This window comes from Balaenoptera ricei, chromosome 1 (genome assembly GCF_028023285.1).
Source record: "Balaenoptera ricei isolate mBalRic1 chromosome 1, mBalRic1.hap2, whole genome shotgun sequence".
Classification (NCBI taxonomy): domain Eukaryota; kingdom Metazoa; phylum Chordata; class Mammalia; order Artiodactyla; family Balaenopteridae; genus Balaenoptera; species Balaenoptera ricei.
Window position 1 is genome coordinate 36,990,001 of NC_082639.1, and position 18,270 is coordinate 37,008,270.

Sequence of the window (18,270 nt, forward strand, 5' to 3'; positions counted from 1 at the left end):
AGATGCAAACTATTTTATATAGAATGGATAAACAATAAGGTCCTACTGTAGAGCACAGGGAACTATACTCAATATCCTGTGATAAACCATAATGGAAAAAATATGAAAAAGAATTAATATAGATGTATAACTGAATCACTTTGCTGTACAGTAGAAATTAACACAACATGGTAAATCAACTATACTTCAAATAAAGTAAATTTTAAAAAAAGTCCCCACCTCTCTGTCTCTGGCCCTGGGAACAGTGGGCATGGACCAGAGATTTAGGGGTTCAGTTGGCCCGGGGACCACCTGCCCAATTGTCTATTGCTAGATTTGAGAAAATACAATTCCCATTCCTCACTTTCTGGCCTCTGGCTGTTGAGCCAGGCCAGTGGATGTTTTCAGGGAACTGGAATAGGCACCCCTCCAGAACCTGAGATCTGCCCTTCAAAGGTGTGGATGTGGGTAGCGGAAGATGTGGCCTGGTTCATGTCAAAAGCCTTGAATGCCAGGCTGTTTGACCCCAAAACTCAGCATAGGAGCCCAGGTCTCCACGCTCCTCCCCACGCCAGGCAAGCCCAGCTGGGCGCGTGCAATTCCTTTCAGGCCCTAAGGGGGGCAGCACTGGCCTGAGCCTGGGGGCTTTGGCCAAGGGTGTGGCCAGTGCCAGTGCGCGCAAATTCCCGCGCACTTAAGGGGGAGTGTTGGTGACAAGCTCAGGCAAAAGCGAGCGCCGCCCCTGCCTCTGTCCTCCAGGCTGGAACGCTAGTCCATCTAGTTGCCGGGGAGATTCCCCAGATGTCCAGGCCCCCTCGGACCTCAGCATAAGCCCCCAAGGATGGGGGAAAAGAGGACCCCCATTAGAGGGACTCTCAGTCACCAGGGCGAGGTAGGGAACCAGGGACACAGCTGGCTGCTACATCTTGATGGCCACCCGCATGGTGACTAGCTGTATGGCTGCGTCTTCAAGGCTGGAGCAGGAAGCTGGGCCTCGGGTGCATGGGTGGGAGGCGGAGCTTCTTGATGACGTAAGGCCTGAGGAAGGGCGTGGCTTCTTGGTGACTCGCCTCCAGGAAGGGGGCGGGCTCTTAATGACGAGACGCCAGGGAGGGGGCAGGCGTTCATTGATAAAAACGCTGGGCTCTCTCGGGCGCGAGCGCCGCGTAGCAAATCCAGCCAGGGCCACGCGCTGTCGCGGCCTGGCGGAAGCCAGAATTAGCCGGGCCCGCGCTGCGCCGCACCGCCCTCATGGAGCCCGCGGCCGGCTTCCTGTCCCCGCGCCCCTTCCCGCGTGCTGCCGCCCCGCCAGCGCCCCCCGCCGGGCCCGGACCTCCTGGGAGTCCCATGCCGGGACCTGAGCTGGAGGTGCTGGTCGGGCCGCTGGCGCCGGACCCTGGGCGCCTCATCACTGACTCGCGCAGCGGCCGCACCTACTTCAAAGGCCGCCTTTTGGGCAAGGTGAGCTGGGGGGTGGTGTCAGCGAGGGTGGAGGGGGACCCTGCCGGCCTCTTTGCCCGCGCGGGGCGTGGCAGGGGCGTTTGGCCTCGGCGCGGGAACCTCTGCTGGCCTGCCCTGGCGCTCCCGTGGAGCGCCCTGCCTGATGCCCCCTCCTTATAGGGAGGCTTCGCCCGCTGCTACGAGGCCACTGACACAGAGACCGGCAATGCCTACGCGGTCAAAGTCATCTCGCAGAGTCGCATAACCAAGCCGCATCAGCGCGAGAAGGTGAGCCCCAGTCCCAGCAAACGACGGGTGGGGTGGGGGACAGTGGCGTGGGAGCCCTTGGCGGATGACAACCCCGCGTCCCCATTGCAGATCCTAAACGAGATTGAGCTGCACCGCGGCCTGCAGCACCGCCACATTGTGCGTTTCTCGCACCACTTTGAGGATGCTGACAACATATACATTTTCCTGGAGCTCTGCAGCCGAAAGGTGAGGGATGGTGATGGAGGTGGGGGAGGGAATGGGGACCTTAAGACCCAAAGTTGGAGGCCTGCTCTTCCTCAGCAAGCACAAATGGAGGGAGGATCCGGGAGGGCAGACCAGGGGCTGAGGCAGTGGCTCTCTGCAGTCCCTGGCCCACATCTGGAAGGCCCGGCACACCCTGTTGGAGCCAGAAGTGCGCTACTACCTTCGGCAGATCCTTTCTGGACTCAAGTACTTGCACCAGCGGGGCATCTTGCACCGGGACCTCAAGCTGGGTGAGACTCCTGGGCCAACAGGATGGGGGGTTGGGGAGGCAGAGAAAAAGGCGTCTGACACATTTCTCTACCCCGGTCCAGGAAATTTTTTTATCACTGAGAACATGGAACTGAAGATGGGGGATTTTGGGCTGGCAACCCGGTTGGAGCCCCCAGAGCATAGGAAGAAGTGAGTGTTTGAGGAGGGGGGTGGCCACAGTCTGTGTGACACAGATGACGTGTGTGACAGACACTAAATATGTATGTGGGAGGCACAATGACTGCCTGATGTGTCTGTGTGACAGATGGGAAAGGATGATGGGCTGTGTGTGTGTGTGTGAAGGTGGCAGTGGCAACCTGGGTGAACGGGAATGATGGAGAGGCTGTGGGTCCTCTGTGTGTTTAGTCCCTGAGACAGATGGGTGTAAGGATTCTTGGAGGTGTATGACTGATCCTGTGTGTGAATGTGGACGGTGACATAAGAGTGTGTGAGACGGACTGAGAGTGTAGGGATGGTGGGACATGACACCCCGTGTGTCACGATAACCTGCTGTGGCCATGAAGACTGGGTGTAAAACAGATAGCATGTGTGGTAGTTGAGTGTTTATGGGGGACGTGACAGCTGGTGTTGGTGTGTGTGGCACAGACCATAGGAGGTGACAGCCTGTATGGGTGTCTGACAGACGGAAGTGGGGGAAGGAGGAAGGGATCAGTGATGGACCCTCTGTTGACCCTGGAGGAGGGGGCTGGGTTGGGGGTCAGGGCCTCCCCCTGTCCTGCAGAGCAGCTGAGCAGCTGGGCCAGGCGGGTGGGCAGGGACTCAGCTGCCATCCCCGGCATCCATTGTCTCAGAACAAGCAGGAGTTCTCTGGCCTTTGGTGACAGGCAGCTGCTTTGTCTGGACTCACAGTGGGGGCAGGGATGAGGGGCCAGCCAGGCTGCTTCTGAACCTTGCCCTCTGCTCTTCCCTACCCCCTTTCAGGACCATCTGTGGCACCCCCAACTATGTGGCCCCAGAAGTGCTGCAGAGACAGGGCCACGGCCCTGAGGCAGATGTGTGGTCCCTGGGCTGTGTCATGTGAGTCCCAGGGTCATGTGCACACAGGGGGTACCCAGGGGAGCATATGTTCCAGTTTACTCCTGACCCCCTTTCTCTGCCCCACAGGTACACACTGCTATGTGGGAGCCCCCCCTTTGAGACAGTTGACCTGAAGGAGACATACCGCTGCATCAAACAGGTTCACTACACATTGCCTGCCAGCCTCTCACTGCCTGCCCGGCAGCTCCTGGCCACCATCCTTCGAGCCTCACCCCAAGACCGCCCCTCAATTGACCAGATCCTGCGCCACAACTTCTTTACCAAGGTTTGTGGCCCCCCAGACATGTCCGGTTTGCGGATTCCCAGGGGATTGAATGGGAGCGGGTGACAGGACCCCTGGGCTGCTCTTCTCTGCTCACATGCCTTCTCTCCTCAGGGCTACACCCCCTACCGGCTCCCTGTCAGCAGCTGTGTGACAGTCCCAGACCTGACACCCCTTAACCCAGCTAGGATTCTGTTTGTCAAAGTTACCAAGAGCCTATTTGGGAGGAAGAAGAGTAAGAGTGAGTCTGGGATGTCAGTGGTTTTGAGGGTACAGAGCAGCAGGGGGCTTGTCAAGTACATGTGAGGGTGTGAGTCTGAGTCCCTGGGGACCCCTGGGGAGAGCATGTGTTACACAGGCACATGGGTATGCCTAACAGTATCATCCCTGCGGGAAGCAGGGGGGCTGGACAGGATTCTGAGGGTTCTATCTCGCCCCACCCAGATAAGAACCATCCCGAGGAGCGGGACGAAGTCTCCTGTTTGGTGAACAGCCTCACTCGGATGTCCATTGGCCATCAGGATGCCAGGCCCAAGGTGAGGTGCTCACGTGGACAATGTTCCCCTGACTCACCCCCACCCTAGCAGCTGTGGGAAGCCTGGGATAAAAGGGGCTGATGAAGCATCTAGCCTCGTGGTGGCCTAATTGGCTGTGTCTCATCAGCCAGGCAGGGCTGACCTGGGGTGCCCCAGGTGCCAGGGCAGGGCTGGGCCATGGACTCTCAAGGATTTGGATTTCAGGGCCTATCTCACTCCCTTTCTCCACCCAACCCTCCAGGCTCCGGCAGCTTCAGGTCCAGCCCCCGTCAGCCTGGTAGAGACAGCACCTGAAGACAGTTCACCCCGTGGGACACTGGCGAGCAGTGGAGATGGTGAGCCACCGGGAGGGTGAAGGGTGCTAGAGGTTGCTGGACCTGAGACCAGGCCCAGAGGGAAGGAGTGGGTGGAGAGTCACTGTCTAGGACCTGGGGGACTATTGCCTAATTCTCAGTGCCCTGTTCCCTTCAGGTTTCGAAGAAGGTCTGACTGTGGCCACAGTGGTGGAGTCAGCCCTCTGTGCTCTGAGAAACTGCCTGGCCTTCATGTCCCCAGGTGAGGCTGGGGTCTGGCGTATGTGAATGGTGGTGGGAGTTCTTTGACTGGGAGGCCAGGAACAGGTCCTCATTCCTTCCTCTTCCATGACAGCTGAACAGAACCCCGCTCCCCTGGCCCAGCCAGAGCCTCTGGTGTGGGTCAGCAAGTGGGTTGACTATTCCAACAAGTTTGGCTTTGGGTATCAACTGTCCAGCCGCCGTGTGGCTGTGCTCTTCAACAATGGCACACACATGGCCCTGTCAGCCAACAAAAAGTAAGTGGTGTCATGGGGTGTCTTGTATCCAGCCCACTGTACTCAGCAGGGCTGTACCTTGGTGTGTGCTCCTGGGCTCCCGGACCTGCAGTCTCTCAGGGGAGTGGCGTGGGTACAGGGCTCCGTCTGACTTCTGTCTCCGTCTCCTCCCCTCCAGGACTGTGCGCTACGACCCCACCAGCACCAAGCACTTCTCCTTCTCTGTGGGTGCTGTGCCTCGGGCCCTGCAGCCTCAGCTGGGTGTCCTGAGGTACTTCGCCTCCTACATGGAGCAGCGCCTCATGAAGGTTTGTGGACTGGGGTGGGGCACGTTGAGGATGAACACATCCTGATCCCTTTCTGTTCCCCTTTGGGGGCGGGTGGGCGAGGGGGTGGGTGCTGAAGCTAGAAGCTGAACCTCTAAGGGAGACATGAATGGAGAGAGGACTGACTCATGTCAGACAATTGACCTGCCCCTGCTCCCAGGGTGGAGATCTGCCCAGTGTGGAAGAGGTGGAGGTGCCTGTCCCCCCACTCCTGCTACAGTGGGTCAAGACTGATCAGGCCCTACTCATGCTCTTTAGTGATGGCACCATCCAGGTAAGAGCTCCTCTTGGAGTTGGGGGTAAGGTCTGGGAGGTCCAGGGTGCTGGGGAGGAAACGATCTGGGCCTTAGGCCCTGATCAGTGCCACCCTCCTGCGCACAGGTGAACTTCTACGGAGACCACACCAAGCTGATCCTCAGTGGCTGGGAGCCCCTCCTTGTGACTTTTGTGGCCCGCAATCGCAGTGCTTGTACTTACCTCGCTTCCCACCTTCAGCAGCTGGGCTGCTCCCCAGACCTGAGGCAGCGGCTCCGCTATGCTCTGCGCCTGCTCCGGGACCGCTGCCCCGTCTAGGCCCCAACCTGCGGGGCCGGCCACCGCCCAAGCCCTCAGGCCTGATGCCTGTGCCTGTAAGGCTCTGGCCCTTGCCTTTGTGGCCCTCCCTGTTCCTTTGGTGCCTCACTGGGGGCTCTGGGCCGAATCCCCCAGGGAATCAGGGACCAGCTTTACTGGGGTTGGAGGCGGCCTCCTACCCCTTCTCCAAGAAAAGCCTGAGCCTTAGCCCCCCGCTAGGGGGCGTTATTTATGGACCACTTTTATTTATTGACAGACATTTATTTATTGGGATGTGAGCCCCAGGGAGGGCCTCCTCCTGGTATAATAAACCGTTTTTGCAAAACTCGGGGGAGTCCTCACTCGCAGTAGAGCCCGTGGACCGTGGCCACGGAGAAGAGGGAGGTATTGGTGATGGCAGCCGAGGCCAGCCCGTCGCGCGCCGCGTCCCAGAGCGCGCGGCTGACCACGCGCACGCCCTGGCCGGCGCGCGGCCCCAGCACCACGCTGCACACCAGTTTGTAGCGCGGCGGGCTGAGCTCGCGCAGGCGCACGCGCACCAGCTCGCACAGCTCCCGCGCCAGCCGCCCGGCCTCGGCGCCGGAGTAGCACGCGTCGCGCAATCCTGCCTGCAACGCCGCTTCCAGGGCCCACTGTGCGCGCGCGGCCTCCCAGCGCTCCCCTGGCGCCGGCTCCGTGCGGTACGAGGGTTCTGCCCAGCGGGCGGCCGCCAGGGGTAAGCCAGAGAAGCTGACCCGCGAGCCTAGAGGGGGCAGGGGGCCCAGGGATGGGCGCCGACCCCCAAGACCTGCGCCTGGCCCGGCCAGCGAGTTGCGGCGCAAAAAGGACGAGGTCGGACCTAGCACGGAGCCACGGCGGGAGGCCAGGCCCGAGCCCTCTGGTCGGGTCTCATCGATGCTGGGCAGACGGCCTGGAGGCCACGCTGGTGATAGTTTCAGCCCATGGTCTTTGGAAGTCTCCTCCTCCTGGCGTCCAGAGGGCACAGGCCTGCCAGCCATGGACCTGCCGGCTGGAAGACCCACGCTTGGACGGGATGGCCCTCACTGGGCGTCTCTGTACACCATCCCGTCTCTTACTTAAAGAGTTTTTACCCCCTAATCCCTTCTTACCTGATTTTTTGGGGGACAGGTGAATCAAATAGTCCGGGGCTGCGTGGATTCCTAGGTGCTTAGAGGGTTAAGGGCTGTTAGGGACACAATAAGAGGAGAGATGCTGCTCAGACTATCTTGCTGTCCCTGCCCCTTGAGCTCCACTTTCCTATGGAGGTTAGTTAAATGAGCTCGAAGTACACCTTTTCTCCCTTCCACCTGACTTCACCAGCAGAAGGGGGAGATGTATCTGCCCTCTGCCTCAGCCTAGAGAGTGGCGCCTCCACCCCCTGACCAGAGGGAGGGACAGACAGACCCAGCTCCTTCAACCCCCACAGATCCTTCTAGCTCTGTGAGTCTTGAATCCAGCCATCCTCCACTCCTACCTGCTCTTAAGGTGGCTGGCACAAAGATCCCTACAACTGGCTGCAGCTGGGGCCAGGTGACTCAGGATGGTCCTTCCACTCTCTGCTTTTGGCTTCTGGCCCTACCTCCAGAATCAATTCTGGGATGGCTGCCCTCTTCTCCCGAAACTCCTCAGACACCTGAGTCACCTGTAGCCTTTGGCCTCCAAGCTCTCTCCTAACAGCCCTTGCCCAGCTGGCCTGGCTGGCAGGTGGGAGGTTAAGGGCCCCTTGCCTTTGTTGTGGAGTTGCCATGGGTTGCTGGGCAAGCACTCCCCTCTTCCTGGCTCCCACTTTCCCGCCCTGGCTCTGGCTTAACCTGGGAGTGTTCCTACGTGCCGGGTGACTGAGTCATCAGGGGAGAGGGATCAGCGGGGGCTTAGAGCCCTAGGGCATACAAGTATGACTGAAGGGGCAGATGTAGAGAGGGGCTCTGGTCAGATTGGTGTCCCCCTACCCCAGAGCTCTTGAGCCACTGTCCATTTCCCCCTTGTGAAGACTGGCTCTCTACTTGTAAGCAAGTCTCAGAGGGCCTGGGATATGGGGAAACCCTGAGGCTGTGGGGGAGGCCCCTCAGAAATCCGGACCTGGGCCTACGGGAAGGAGCGTGTCCCGGCCCTGTCATCTCCCCGTCAGCCTCAACTAGGGCAAACGTTTCCGTTCCCTGTGCAGAGCTAGGGTGTGGCTTGGATGACTTCCTCAGTTCAGGGCTGGGGGAGGGGGGAAGGAAGACCCATCCGAACACAGGCCTGATGCAACAGTGGTGACTCCACTCCTAAGTGCACCCTGCTGACCTCAGCGCCCTGGGGCTTGTCCCCAGCTGTCCACACCTCTTGTGTGCCCTACTGCCCAGATTGCCGCCCCCACCCCCCTTCGGTTGTATTTCAGGGATGCCAGAGACCATGACTCCTCTGTCAGAGGTGACACCTCCTCACCTGACCCCCCTCTGGGAGCGACAGGACTGCCACCTCCCAAACAAGCCAGGTCTGGGCCCTGAAAACGGTCCATAGGGACAAGGACTTTCCCCGCTGAGGGGGGTTCCCCAGGTCTGGCTAGCCTGATCTTGACCCTGTGTGCCTGTTGGGGGGAGGGTGGGAGGAGTCAGGGAGTTTGAACTCTGAACCCAGGACAGGCAGGGGCCAGGGTGCCAAGACCCTCCGACTCTGCTTAGGGCCCCTCTAGGGCTGAAGTTTTCGCTGGGCCTGTGGGAGCTGGGCGGGGCCTCGTCTCTGGCTGGGCTCTAGTTTCCGTGGAAACCCACAGGCTTCCCACCCCAGCGCTGCCTGGGCCGGCTCCCAGCTGGGGCCTCATCCGCAGCCAGCCTCTCCTCCCGAGTCCAGTCCGCTCTACCTTGGCGTCTCTTGGTCCCCTCCCTGAGTCCCCATCCCCAAGCCAAGCCTCTGGCCTCCTCCACTGGCCTCTGATGCCTTCAGGAACCTGGGCCTCCTGCCTCATTCCTAAACTTTAGCTTCTCAGCAAACAGGCTTCCCAAGCTCTTGCCCCTCCCTCTCGGGCCTTTCTAGCTCCTCACCAGCTTTAGGGCTCAACCAGGCCTCCTGCTCCTTCCACCTACCGCCTCCCACAGACCAGCAGACAACAGGCCTCCTAGACTGTTCCTCCTGCTCACTCCCCTGCCCTACCCCACCCATGGAGACCCCAGGACTGGTTGTGCACGGGGAGGCTGCGCCCTTTTCCACAGCACTCCGAAGGCTCGTCAACAACCCCTTATACAGGTGAGGGGGGGCCCTGTTTGTGGGTTTTCCCTAGCTGGCTCTGCTGGGCCCCATGACTCTGAGGAAGCTCTGGGTACAGAGGAAGTGGGGAATTAGGACTTGACCCTCCTCCCTGGTGAACTCAGTCTGGGGAAGTCAAGTGTAGAGGATAACTACTGGTCACTTAGTGTCTACGAGAGCCAGAGGTGGGGGCACTGGGGACCGGAGCTCAGAGCAGCTATGTGACCTCAGGGAAAGGCCTTCCTGTTTTGGATCTTGGGCTCCTGGCAGAGAAGAGCCCTCTGCCCCCTGGACCCTGAGAAATGGAATGTAACTTGAGTGCCTCCCTAGGGAGGCAGAGGAGCAGATAACCCTGCTCTGGGAACTGCGGACTCACAAGAGGAACAAAGCTCAAGAGACTGAGCCAGAGTTGCAGACAGGAAGTAGTTCAAGGGTGCTGCCTGGGGCTCACTGTCTGCCCAGGATGCTGTGGTGTCTGAAACCAAGGGATAGAGTACAGGGGCAACGCTGGTCAGGAGAACTAGAATGCAGCTTTCTGTTCCCACTGCCTCAGAGCTGGGCCCCTCCCTATGGGTTGGTGACTCCTATAACCCTACTTCTTTGGGCATCGCAGTCTGGTCTGAGCAGTGGGAACCCCCAGGCCTTGGACCTGAGACTGGGAGGCTCCAGGAAGCTCAAGCTTCATCTCCTGCCTCCTACTCGCTATGCTGTTCAGAGGCCCAGAGGCTGGGGCCGGTAGTGATCGTGAAGATGGAAAATGTGGTCCGGCCTCATGATGGTGCCTCACTGACATGTCTGTTTGCAGCCGGTGCACTCTGCACCCCCAACCCTACCCTCTCCTGTCTGGAGGAGGCTGAAAAAGCTGAGTCTGGAGGAGGCTGAAAAAGCTGAGTTTGCAGTCTGTGGAGGAGAAGCCAAAAAGAGTTCCCCTTACCCCAAGACACAGGCTGAGGAGGAGAGGGGTATTGGGATCAACCTTGTATCAGCCCTGGTGCCCCCTCAGTGATCAACTGATCAAACATAGCCACCTCCTAGGGTTTGGGATTCGCATCCCATTTCAGGGATGAGAAAGCTGAGAGTTAATGAGTAGGAAGTCTCTTGCCTAGGCACCACAAGGTGGAGCTGGAATTAGAACCAGGCCTGTGTGACCCAGACCTTCGGCTGGAGGGACTGTCTCTTTTACAGGGCAGACGGTAAACAGAGTTGGGCAAAGGCAAAGCCTAGAGTTGCACAGAGACTCTGGCCTCCTCTTCCTGGTTCTCTGCCCCTCTCTCCCACAGTGATGTTCGCTTTGTGGTCGGTCAAGAACGGCAGGAGGTGTTTGCCCACCGGTGCTTGTTGGCATGTAGATGCAACTTCTTCCAGCGACTTCTGGGCTCAGAGCCGGGCCCCGGGGTGCCTAGCCCTGTGGTGCTGAGCACCGTGCCAGCTGAGGCCTTCCTGGCAGTGCTGGAGTTTCTGTACACCAACAGTGCCAAGCTGCACCGCCACTCTGTGAGCCCACTGGGCAGGGGTCTGGGTGGGAGGAGGGGTGGCTGAGGGACGGGGGAGACTTCTTTCCACTCCCCCAATCACCCACTCTGCAGGTGCTGGAGGTGCTGACGGCGGCTGTGGAGTATGGGCTGGAGGAACTGCGAGAGGTGGGTTTATGTGGCGCCTCATCTCATTTCCCCCGCCTCTTATGGGCTCAGTTCATATCCTGCCTCACACACCGGCTAGCCTGGAGAGCAACATGCACCGGTACAGACAGAAGTATGGGTATCTCTGTGTAGATATGCATTTATGTGTGCCTGTGTGCAAACGGATATGCGTGTACCGTGTGTGCTGTGGGGGCATGTGGGGTGTTTATGGATGGTGCCGTAGATACCAGGATAAATTAGCCTTGATCCCCGTTCTTCAAAGAGAGACAGACACAAGAAAACTCTTAACCCAGTGCCATAAGAAGTGTGACAGATAAGGGCAAATGGTGCTGAGACTGTATGGAGAGTCTCTAGTCTCGCCACCAGGGAAAGAGGAGGGGAAGACTTCCTGGAGGAGGAAACATTTGTGTTGGATCGGGTAGAACAGGTAGGAGTTTGTTCAGAGAGGGGAGAGGAAAGATGGCATTCTAGTTACAGAGACAGAGGTACAAAAGATGCTGGTGAGACATTTAGTGTGGCTGGACTCAGTGTGTGAGAGGAGGAGACGGAGAGATGAGATTGGAGAGCGTGCCAAGGGCTGGTTCCTGCAGAACTTTCAAGAATTTGGACTTCTTTTACCCAGAGGGCAGTGGAAATTCATGAGGTTTCAGATAAAGGAGTGAGGATTTGGAAGCTAAGGGGAGAAGGGATTAGGGCTTACCAGTCCAGTAAGGGGCGGGGGGTGGCAGTGGTTGCCCAAGAGAGGTGCATGGCTTTGAGAGAAGTGGAATTGGCATGACCCAGTGCTTTTCTGGATGTGGGGGGTGAGAGGGAGATGTTGTGGATGAAATTCAAGTTTCTGGTTAAAAGAGAAGTGTCTTCGAGTCCAGAGGGGGACACATGGAGAAAGATAAGTGTCCTGAGAGAAAGGGAGAGTGGAATTTTCACATGGCTCTTATCTAGCTTGATTAGTGAGGAATGTACTGAAAGGTAGGCTGCTGGGCTTGGCTTTGCTAGTTTCTAGTTCCTCCAGGTTTGCCAAGTCTCAGGCCCTGGTGATTCCCTGCCTCCCTTGGCCTGGGACGTCTGTATGGGCCTGGGGCTGCTATAAGCCTGGGTGACTCACTGCTCCAAGCCTGCTCACTGCTTCTGGACTGGGGCTGGGGTCTTGGAACAGGGACATTTGGACACAACCCACATTGGTTTCTGTTCCCAGCTGTGCCTGCAGTTTGTGATGAAGGTGCTGGATGTGGAGCTGGTTTGCGAGGCCCTGCAGGTGGGTGTTGCTGGACAGGCTTGCAGGTGGGCCCCCTGTGGAGGGCTGGGCTACATGGCCTTTCCAGTCTCAACCCGACCTCCCTCATTCTGCTCTCAGATTGCCGTATCCTTTGGCCTGGGACCGCTGCAGGAGCGCTGTGTAGCTTTCATAGAGGCCCACAGCCAGGTACAGCTCCCGACCTGCATACTCCCAACCCCACACGCCTCATCCTGCTCCCCCCTGACCCAATCGCGGACCCACAGGAGACCCTCCGGACCCGTGGTTTCCTGGAGCTGTCGGCACCCGCGTTGCTGCTCCTGCTGCGCAGCGACAAGCTCTGCGTGGACGAGGCCGAGCTGGTCCTGGCAGCCCGGAGCTGGGCGCGCGTGGGCGCGGTGAGCGGGAGCTGAGGGGAGCGCGGGGTGGGGGCGCTGAAGGAGGCTCGGGCCGCAGGAACCCGGCGAGCGGGCGGCTGGGCAGGTGCCCCCGCCCGCCTGGGCTCAACGCTGGCGTCGGCAGGCGGTGCTGGAGCGGCCTGTGGCCGAGGTGGCGGCCCCGGTGGTGCGGGAGCTAAGACTGGCCTTGCTGGCTCCGGCAGAGCTGAGCGCCCTGGAAGAGCAGAACCGGCGGGAGCCGCTCATCCCGGTACGGACGCGGGGAACACGGCTCAGATTCACTCCGTGGCGTGGGGGAAAGGGCGTGGGGCGCAGCCCAGGATCTGCGGGATGAGGTAGGCGTTGCGTGACTCCGCCGTGACTCGCCTCCCCTGCAGGTGGAACAGATCGTGGAGGCGTGGAAATGCCATGCTCTGCGGAGAGGGGATGCGGCCCGGGGCGCCCCGTGCCGCCGCCGGAGGGGTACCCTGCCCCGGGAGCATCATCGCTTTCTGGACCTGCCCTTTAAGTGACCAAATGCCGCGACTTGCGAGGAATTCTGGGCCTCTCCTAAACTACAGCTCCCAACATGCTCCGAGCTCGGAACGGGTTTCCGCTCCCAGAATGCCCGGCTAGCGGGGCGCAGGAGGGGCGGCAGTCTGACACGCGCAGGCGCTGTGGGTGAGGTTCCGGGGGAGGGCGGGCCTGAGAGGCGCGTTAGTGGGCTGAGCCTTGGCTTCAAGGCCCTCGCAAAGCCGGCAAGTGGGTTCCTTCGCGCTGTGCTCTGGCGTTACAGCCGGCCCTTGGGCACTCTCGCCCGCCCTGTTTACTCTTTTAATTCCCACATATCTTTTCAGCTCAGCCCCTTCTTTAACTCCAGACCTGCCTCCTGACGATCTCTCTCTAAATTTCCCACAGACACCTCAGACTCAATCCAACATTGAGCTCACCCCTCATCTTTCTCCAGTTTTGCCCCCATCGTGTTTCTCATCTCCGTGGGTGCCCAAGCCAGAAGTCTACCGCTCATCCTTGCTTTATTCCTCTTCCTCACATCTGCCTCCCGTGGCTTCTACCTTTTAGGAGGCTGAAAGTTAGCAGAATATGCCACCCCAAAATATGCCTTTTTGGCATAAGGTTATTTTAAGCTGATTATTTTGAGAAAAGGGAGAAGTTTTGAAAACAGAGAAGTTACCCTTTTGTAAGGGAAATTTTTAGAATGGAAATCTCCATTTGTAAGGGTGTCTCCCTCTCTGTACCAGGATGACTAACTCACAGGAGAATCTTCCAGTGAAGTCAGTGAAATCTGCTGAATAAACCTTATCCTTGCTTTTGGTGCTTTTTGCTGATGGCCTTCCTATAACTGGCCTCCCCACAGTTTTCTTTCTATTGTTGTTAGCTGAAGGAGGTATTTAAGCAGGTATTTTAGGCCACCTCAGGGAGTTACTCATTTTCCCCTGGGTATCTCCCATGTATACATGAGATATACATGCTAATAAACTTCTGGGTTTTTTTGTTTTCTCTTGTTAAGATGTCTTATTACAAAGGTCTCAGCCAAGAGCACAGAGAGTAGAGAGAAAATCATTTTTCCTCTCCTACAAGATCTTTCCAGCTGGTTCAGTTCTCTCAGCCCAATTCAGCCAGTCCTATCTGTGGCAGGAATCACTGCCACAGGCTCTTATTAATCCTCCTGCCTTCACTCCAGCGGCGACCCCCTCCCCAACCATTTCCCACACTGCTGCCAGACTTGTGTAAGATTGTCAGCCCTACTCTCCATACTAAGTTCCTCAACATTCCCACTGCCCTCAGGACAAAATATAATCTATTTCACTTTTAGGGAACTCAAAATTACTAGTGGTTCCAAACATTAGCAACTCTTCTCTCAACTACTGCCTTTGCATAAATTCACTGGTCCTGAAGGCAATGGTCCTCTAGCTCTGGATTTACTTTCTTGGTTACTGAAGACTCCCCATGCTCCCCTTTCATTTGTTACACATTTTTGTCTTCCTGAGGATCTGAATCTCCCTGGAGAAAGATCTCTGGGGCCTGGAGTAGTGCCTTATTCATTTCTACTTCCCCAGTCCCTGTCACATAATCAGTGCTCTGTAAATGTTCAGTGATGACTTCGCTTTCTTATTTAAATGTTATTTTATTCCATTAAGATACTATCAGTGTGGGGCTTCCCTGGTGGCGCAGTGGTTAAGAATCCGCCTGCCAATGCAGGGGACATGGGTTCGAGCCCTGGCCTGGGAAGATCCCACATGCCGCGGAGCAACTAAGCCCGTGCACCACAACTACTAAGCCTGCGCTCTAGAGCCCGCGACCCACAACTACTGAGCCCACGTGACACAACTACTGAAGCCCCTGTGCCTAGAGCCCATGCTCCGCAACAAGAGAAGCCACCACAATGGGAAGCCCGTGCACCGCAGTGAAGAGTAGCCCCCGCTCACCGCAACTAGAGGAAGCCCGCGTGCAGCAACAAAGACCCAACGCAGCAAAAAAAAAAAAAAAAAAAAAAAGATACTATCAGTGTGAAATTAGGGACAATTAACTTTTTCTTTTTTTTTGGCTGTGCCTCTCGCCTTGTGGGATCTTAGTTCCCCAACCAGGGATCGAACCCGTGCCCTCTGCAGTGGAAGTGCAGAGTCTTAACCCTGGACCACCAGGGACGTCCCTAATTGGAAAAAAATATTCTGCTTTCTCAGGGATTTTATGTAAAAATATATTGCACATGGATTAAAAATAGTTATTTGCTATTATTTCTCAAGACTGAAAATGTGGTTACCCTCAGTACCACTTTGTTTGGATAATGAAAATTGAAGACAAACTAGTCCTAGAGGACTGGTTTAACCTAGAGGACTGGTTAAATTAACTATGGTATATTCCTACAGTGATATTAAAAAATATCCATGATTGGGACTCCCCTGGTGGTCCAGTGGCTAAGAATCCGCCTTCCAATGCAGGGGATGCGGGTGCTACCCCTGGTCGGGAACTAAGATCCCACATGCCGCGGGCAACTAAGCCTGCACGCCACAACTAGAGAAGCCCGTGTGCCACAGCGAAGAGCCTGTGCGCTGTAACAAAGACCCAGTGCAGCTAAAATTAAAAAAAAAAAAAAAAAAAATCCATGATCTTTGGTAAGAAAAGCACAGTGCAGACCAAGTAGAGCATGATTCATTTTGCTGAAAGAAAAGGTAATATTGAGACGAAAAAGTTTTCCTTGTTCCTCTTCAGGTCCTTGGCTGGATCTGAAGATTAAACTGACAAAAACAATTAACAGGAGAAAAGCATACAATTTAAAAAAAAAATAAATTTATTTATTTATTTGCATTTGGCTGCTTTGGGTCTTCGTTGCTGCGCGCAGGCTTTCTCTCGTTGTGGTGAGCGGGGGCTACTTTTCGTTGCGGTGCTCAGGCTTCTCATTGCGGTGGCTTCTCTTGTTGTGGAGCGTGGGCTCTAGGCGTGCGAGCTTCAGTAGTTGTGGCACAAGGGCTCACCAGTTGTGGCTCGCGGGCTCTAGAGTGCAGGCTCAGTAGTTGTGGTGCACAGGCTTAGTTGCTCCGCGGCATGTGGGATCTTCCCAGGCCAGGGCTCGAACCCGTGTTCCCTGCATTGGCAGGCGGATTCTTAACCACTGCACCACCAGGGAAGTCCCTACAAATTTATTTAATGTAAGTTTTTACGTGACATGGGAGCCTTCATAAGGAAATGAAGACCGAAAGAAACAGTTAAGCCTGAGTATTTTTATGCTAGGTTAAAGGGTAGTAATCTGGGGGGAATTTAGCAAGACTTTCTCGTTACAATTCTTCTCAGCGTCTCCTTGCCCTTGGAGATAAGGATGCTCATTTCCTCTCAGTATACTAAAGGCAGCTCTCACTTGAGGGTTTTATGACCTGTTTCATGGGGGGGGGGGTGTCGGGCGTTGGGGGAGTGAGGAGGTCAGAATGACTTTCCTGTTTTCTCAAACTCCTTCAGCTTAAAATACTCAATATGTGGAGGTGCCATATTTTAGGATAGCATGTCCTGAACCCCATCACTAAGTAGCGCAGTGATGAAGAGTACGCCTCTTCTGGAGCCAAGCTGCCTAGGTTTGAATCTCAGCTCCATCACTTTCTGGCTTTGTGATTTGATTGAGGCTATTTAACTTTCTATGCCTCAGTTTCTTTATTTATAAAATGGAGAATGGAGATAAAAATAGAATCTATTTAGTCAGGTTCTCAGGAAGATTAATTTTGTAAAGTGCTTAGGACTGTAGTGGGACAGTACATGTGTTTAGAAAACAAATCTCTTCATTCATTTGTTACACAAATATTCATTGAGTGTTCATGGGCTAGGCATTGATTTAGAGTCATGGGATCTATCAGAGGACAAATCAGGTAAAGTCTCTGCCTCACAGAACCTACATTCTAGGAGGAGAAAGAGCAGACAAGTAAAGAAATGCATGTACGATATTCCGGGGCAGGTTTGCACTCTGAAGAAAAAGCATGTTACACAGCGATGTGGTGGTGTGATCGGATTTACATTTTAAACAATTACTTGGCCTTTGTGTGGAGAATTGGGACAACGACGGTCAAGGGAGTGGGGCGGGGGGTGGGAGGCTTTTGCAGGAATCCAAAAACTCTTGTACCAGCTTGCTGGCACTGGAGGAGGAAAAACATATGCGGTTGCATGAAGCATATGCTTTGAATATGGGAGTCAGTGGGAGCAGCTGCTGGCTGTGAATTCGGAGGACACAACGTAGAAAATGATATTCACTTAAAGCCACAGACCTAGATAACCTCCCCTACTGTAAGGTTGATCTAAGACCCAGCGACAAGAAAACACATTTGCTAGCTTGCCCTGTCCTCTCAATAATGCTCTTTCTGTAGAGCACTTTTCACTGAGATTCTGTATTATGTACCCAATTTTTTTTTTTTTAGTTCTTGGTTCCACCAAAAACTTAACCTCCTTAAGAGAAAGAACCGTGTACATTTACACGGAAAACTGGCATCGAGCGAGCATTGAATGGGGACAATCTGACCAAACTGCCTCCTCTGCTAGTTTTGGGAAAGAAACCGATGAGCCTGTTTGGAAATGAGCACTGCTGCGTTTAATCTCTTTCGCTATACATCGTGCCAAAAACGTTCCGTGCTTTTTCATGCCTTCCTTTATTTAGTTAACGTCTTCACCTACTGCGAAGCTTTGGAGAGAAACTGGCAGAAACACAGAAAAGGCATACCTCGCATAAACGAAGTAAATAATTGGAAAAAAAAACTCCAATAACCGAGACGGGATTTCTGTCCAAATTCCCCCGGGTAATTACAGACAAGTTGTCAAGACACAGAAACAAACATTAACTTCTCGCTTTTTAACTCCAATATGTACCTCTCCTAAAACACACAACCTCAAAAACTTAAGTAGACACTCAAAACTGTTTTTCTCCACGGAAATCTTTAGTAAAAAGCGAAAGATTCACATGATATGAAAAGAAACCACAATATGCTTACTCGTTTCCGCTTGGAACACTCCCAGAACAACGTAACACTCAGACCACTTACGGTTGCTCCGCTCCTGCGCGGTCCGCGCTCCCTGAGTGGAATTTACACAGACCATAGATTTCTAATAGGCACTGTCCCCTGCAACAGTGGACAAACCCCGTGGTGGGAACTCAAGCAGCATGAAACTGTCTTTTCGTGGTGCACCATGGGTATGCAAATCGCAGGCGGTTCCGGCCGCTGGGCGGCACCAGCCGCTGGCCGGGCAGGGCGGCACCGTGGGGACCCCAGGGCTGCAGCGCTCTCTCGTCGCTGTGGGTCCGCCCGGGAGCCGGCGCTTCCTTACCCCGGCTGAGGTTAAGTCCTACTATTCCGTACCCTCAGGGACTGCCCCCAACCCTGCTCTAGGGACAGAAGCAGAAACGGTAGAGCACAGACACTCAGGGACTTTGGGACCATGTAGGAGGCAGGTCACCACTCCTTCTGGAGGAGATGACATCCAACTTATCTGCAAGGATGGTTCGGGTTTATGGGAAACGTGTTCTCCGCAGAGGGAATGGCCTCTGTGAAGTTAT

The 18,270-nt window shown here is 55.6% G+C and overlaps 3 protein-coding genes and 1 non-coding gene across 4 annotated transcripts; 2 read left to right on the top strand and 2 right to left on the bottom strand.

Moving 5' to 3' along the window:
- Positions 1-1,049: 1,049 nt before the first annotated feature.
- Positions 1,050-6,073, top strand: PLK3 (polo like kinase 3). The gene is made up of 15 exons (XM_059921414.1): positions 1,050-1,440; positions 1,600-1,707; positions 1,798-1,914; positions 2,054-2,183; positions 2,265-2,352; positions 3,145-3,240; positions 3,328-3,526; positions 3,638-3,764; positions 3,968-4,059; positions 4,301-4,394; positions 4,531-4,614; positions 4,708-4,870; positions 5,028-5,157; positions 5,336-5,449; positions 5,557-6,073. The coding sequence occupies exons 1-15, from the start codon at positions 1,231-1,233 to the stop codon at positions 5,746-5,748; spliced, it is 1,944 nt and encodes a 647-aa protein (XP_059777397.1). The 5' UTR covers positions 1,050-1,230; the 3' UTR covers positions 5,749-6,073.
- DYNLT4 (dynein light chain Tctex-type 4) lies at positions 6,025-12,140 on the bottom strand. The gene is made up of 2 exons (XM_059921436.1): positions 12,112-12,140; positions 6,025-6,931 (listed from the first exon to the last, which is right to left on the bottom strand). The coding sequence occupies exon 2, from the start codon at positions 6,744-6,746 to the stop codon at positions 6,087-6,089; it is 660 nt and encodes a 219-aa protein (XP_059777419.1). The 5' UTR covers positions 6,747-6,931; positions 12,112-12,140; the 3' UTR covers positions 6,025-6,086.
- BTBD19 (BTB domain containing 19) lies at positions 8,456-13,737 on the top strand. The gene is made up of 8 exons (XM_059921429.1): positions 8,456-8,973; positions 10,254-10,467; positions 10,560-10,613; positions 11,809-11,868; positions 11,968-12,036; positions 12,114-12,245; positions 12,370-12,495; positions 12,623-13,737. The coding sequence occupies exons 1-8, from the start codon at positions 8,888-8,890 to the stop codon at positions 12,755-12,757; spliced, it is 876 nt and encodes a 291-aa protein (XP_059777412.1). The 5' UTR covers positions 8,456-8,887; the 3' UTR covers positions 12,758-13,737.
- Positions 13,738-17,583: 3,846 nt separating this feature from the next.
- LOC132355115 (U5 spliceosomal RNA) lies at positions 17,584-17,701 on the bottom strand. The gene has a single exon (XR_009499533.1). It is a non-coding gene; the product is annotated as a U5 spliceosomal RNA (small nuclear RNA).
- Between the last annotated feature and the right edge of the window lie 569 nt (positions 17,702-18,270).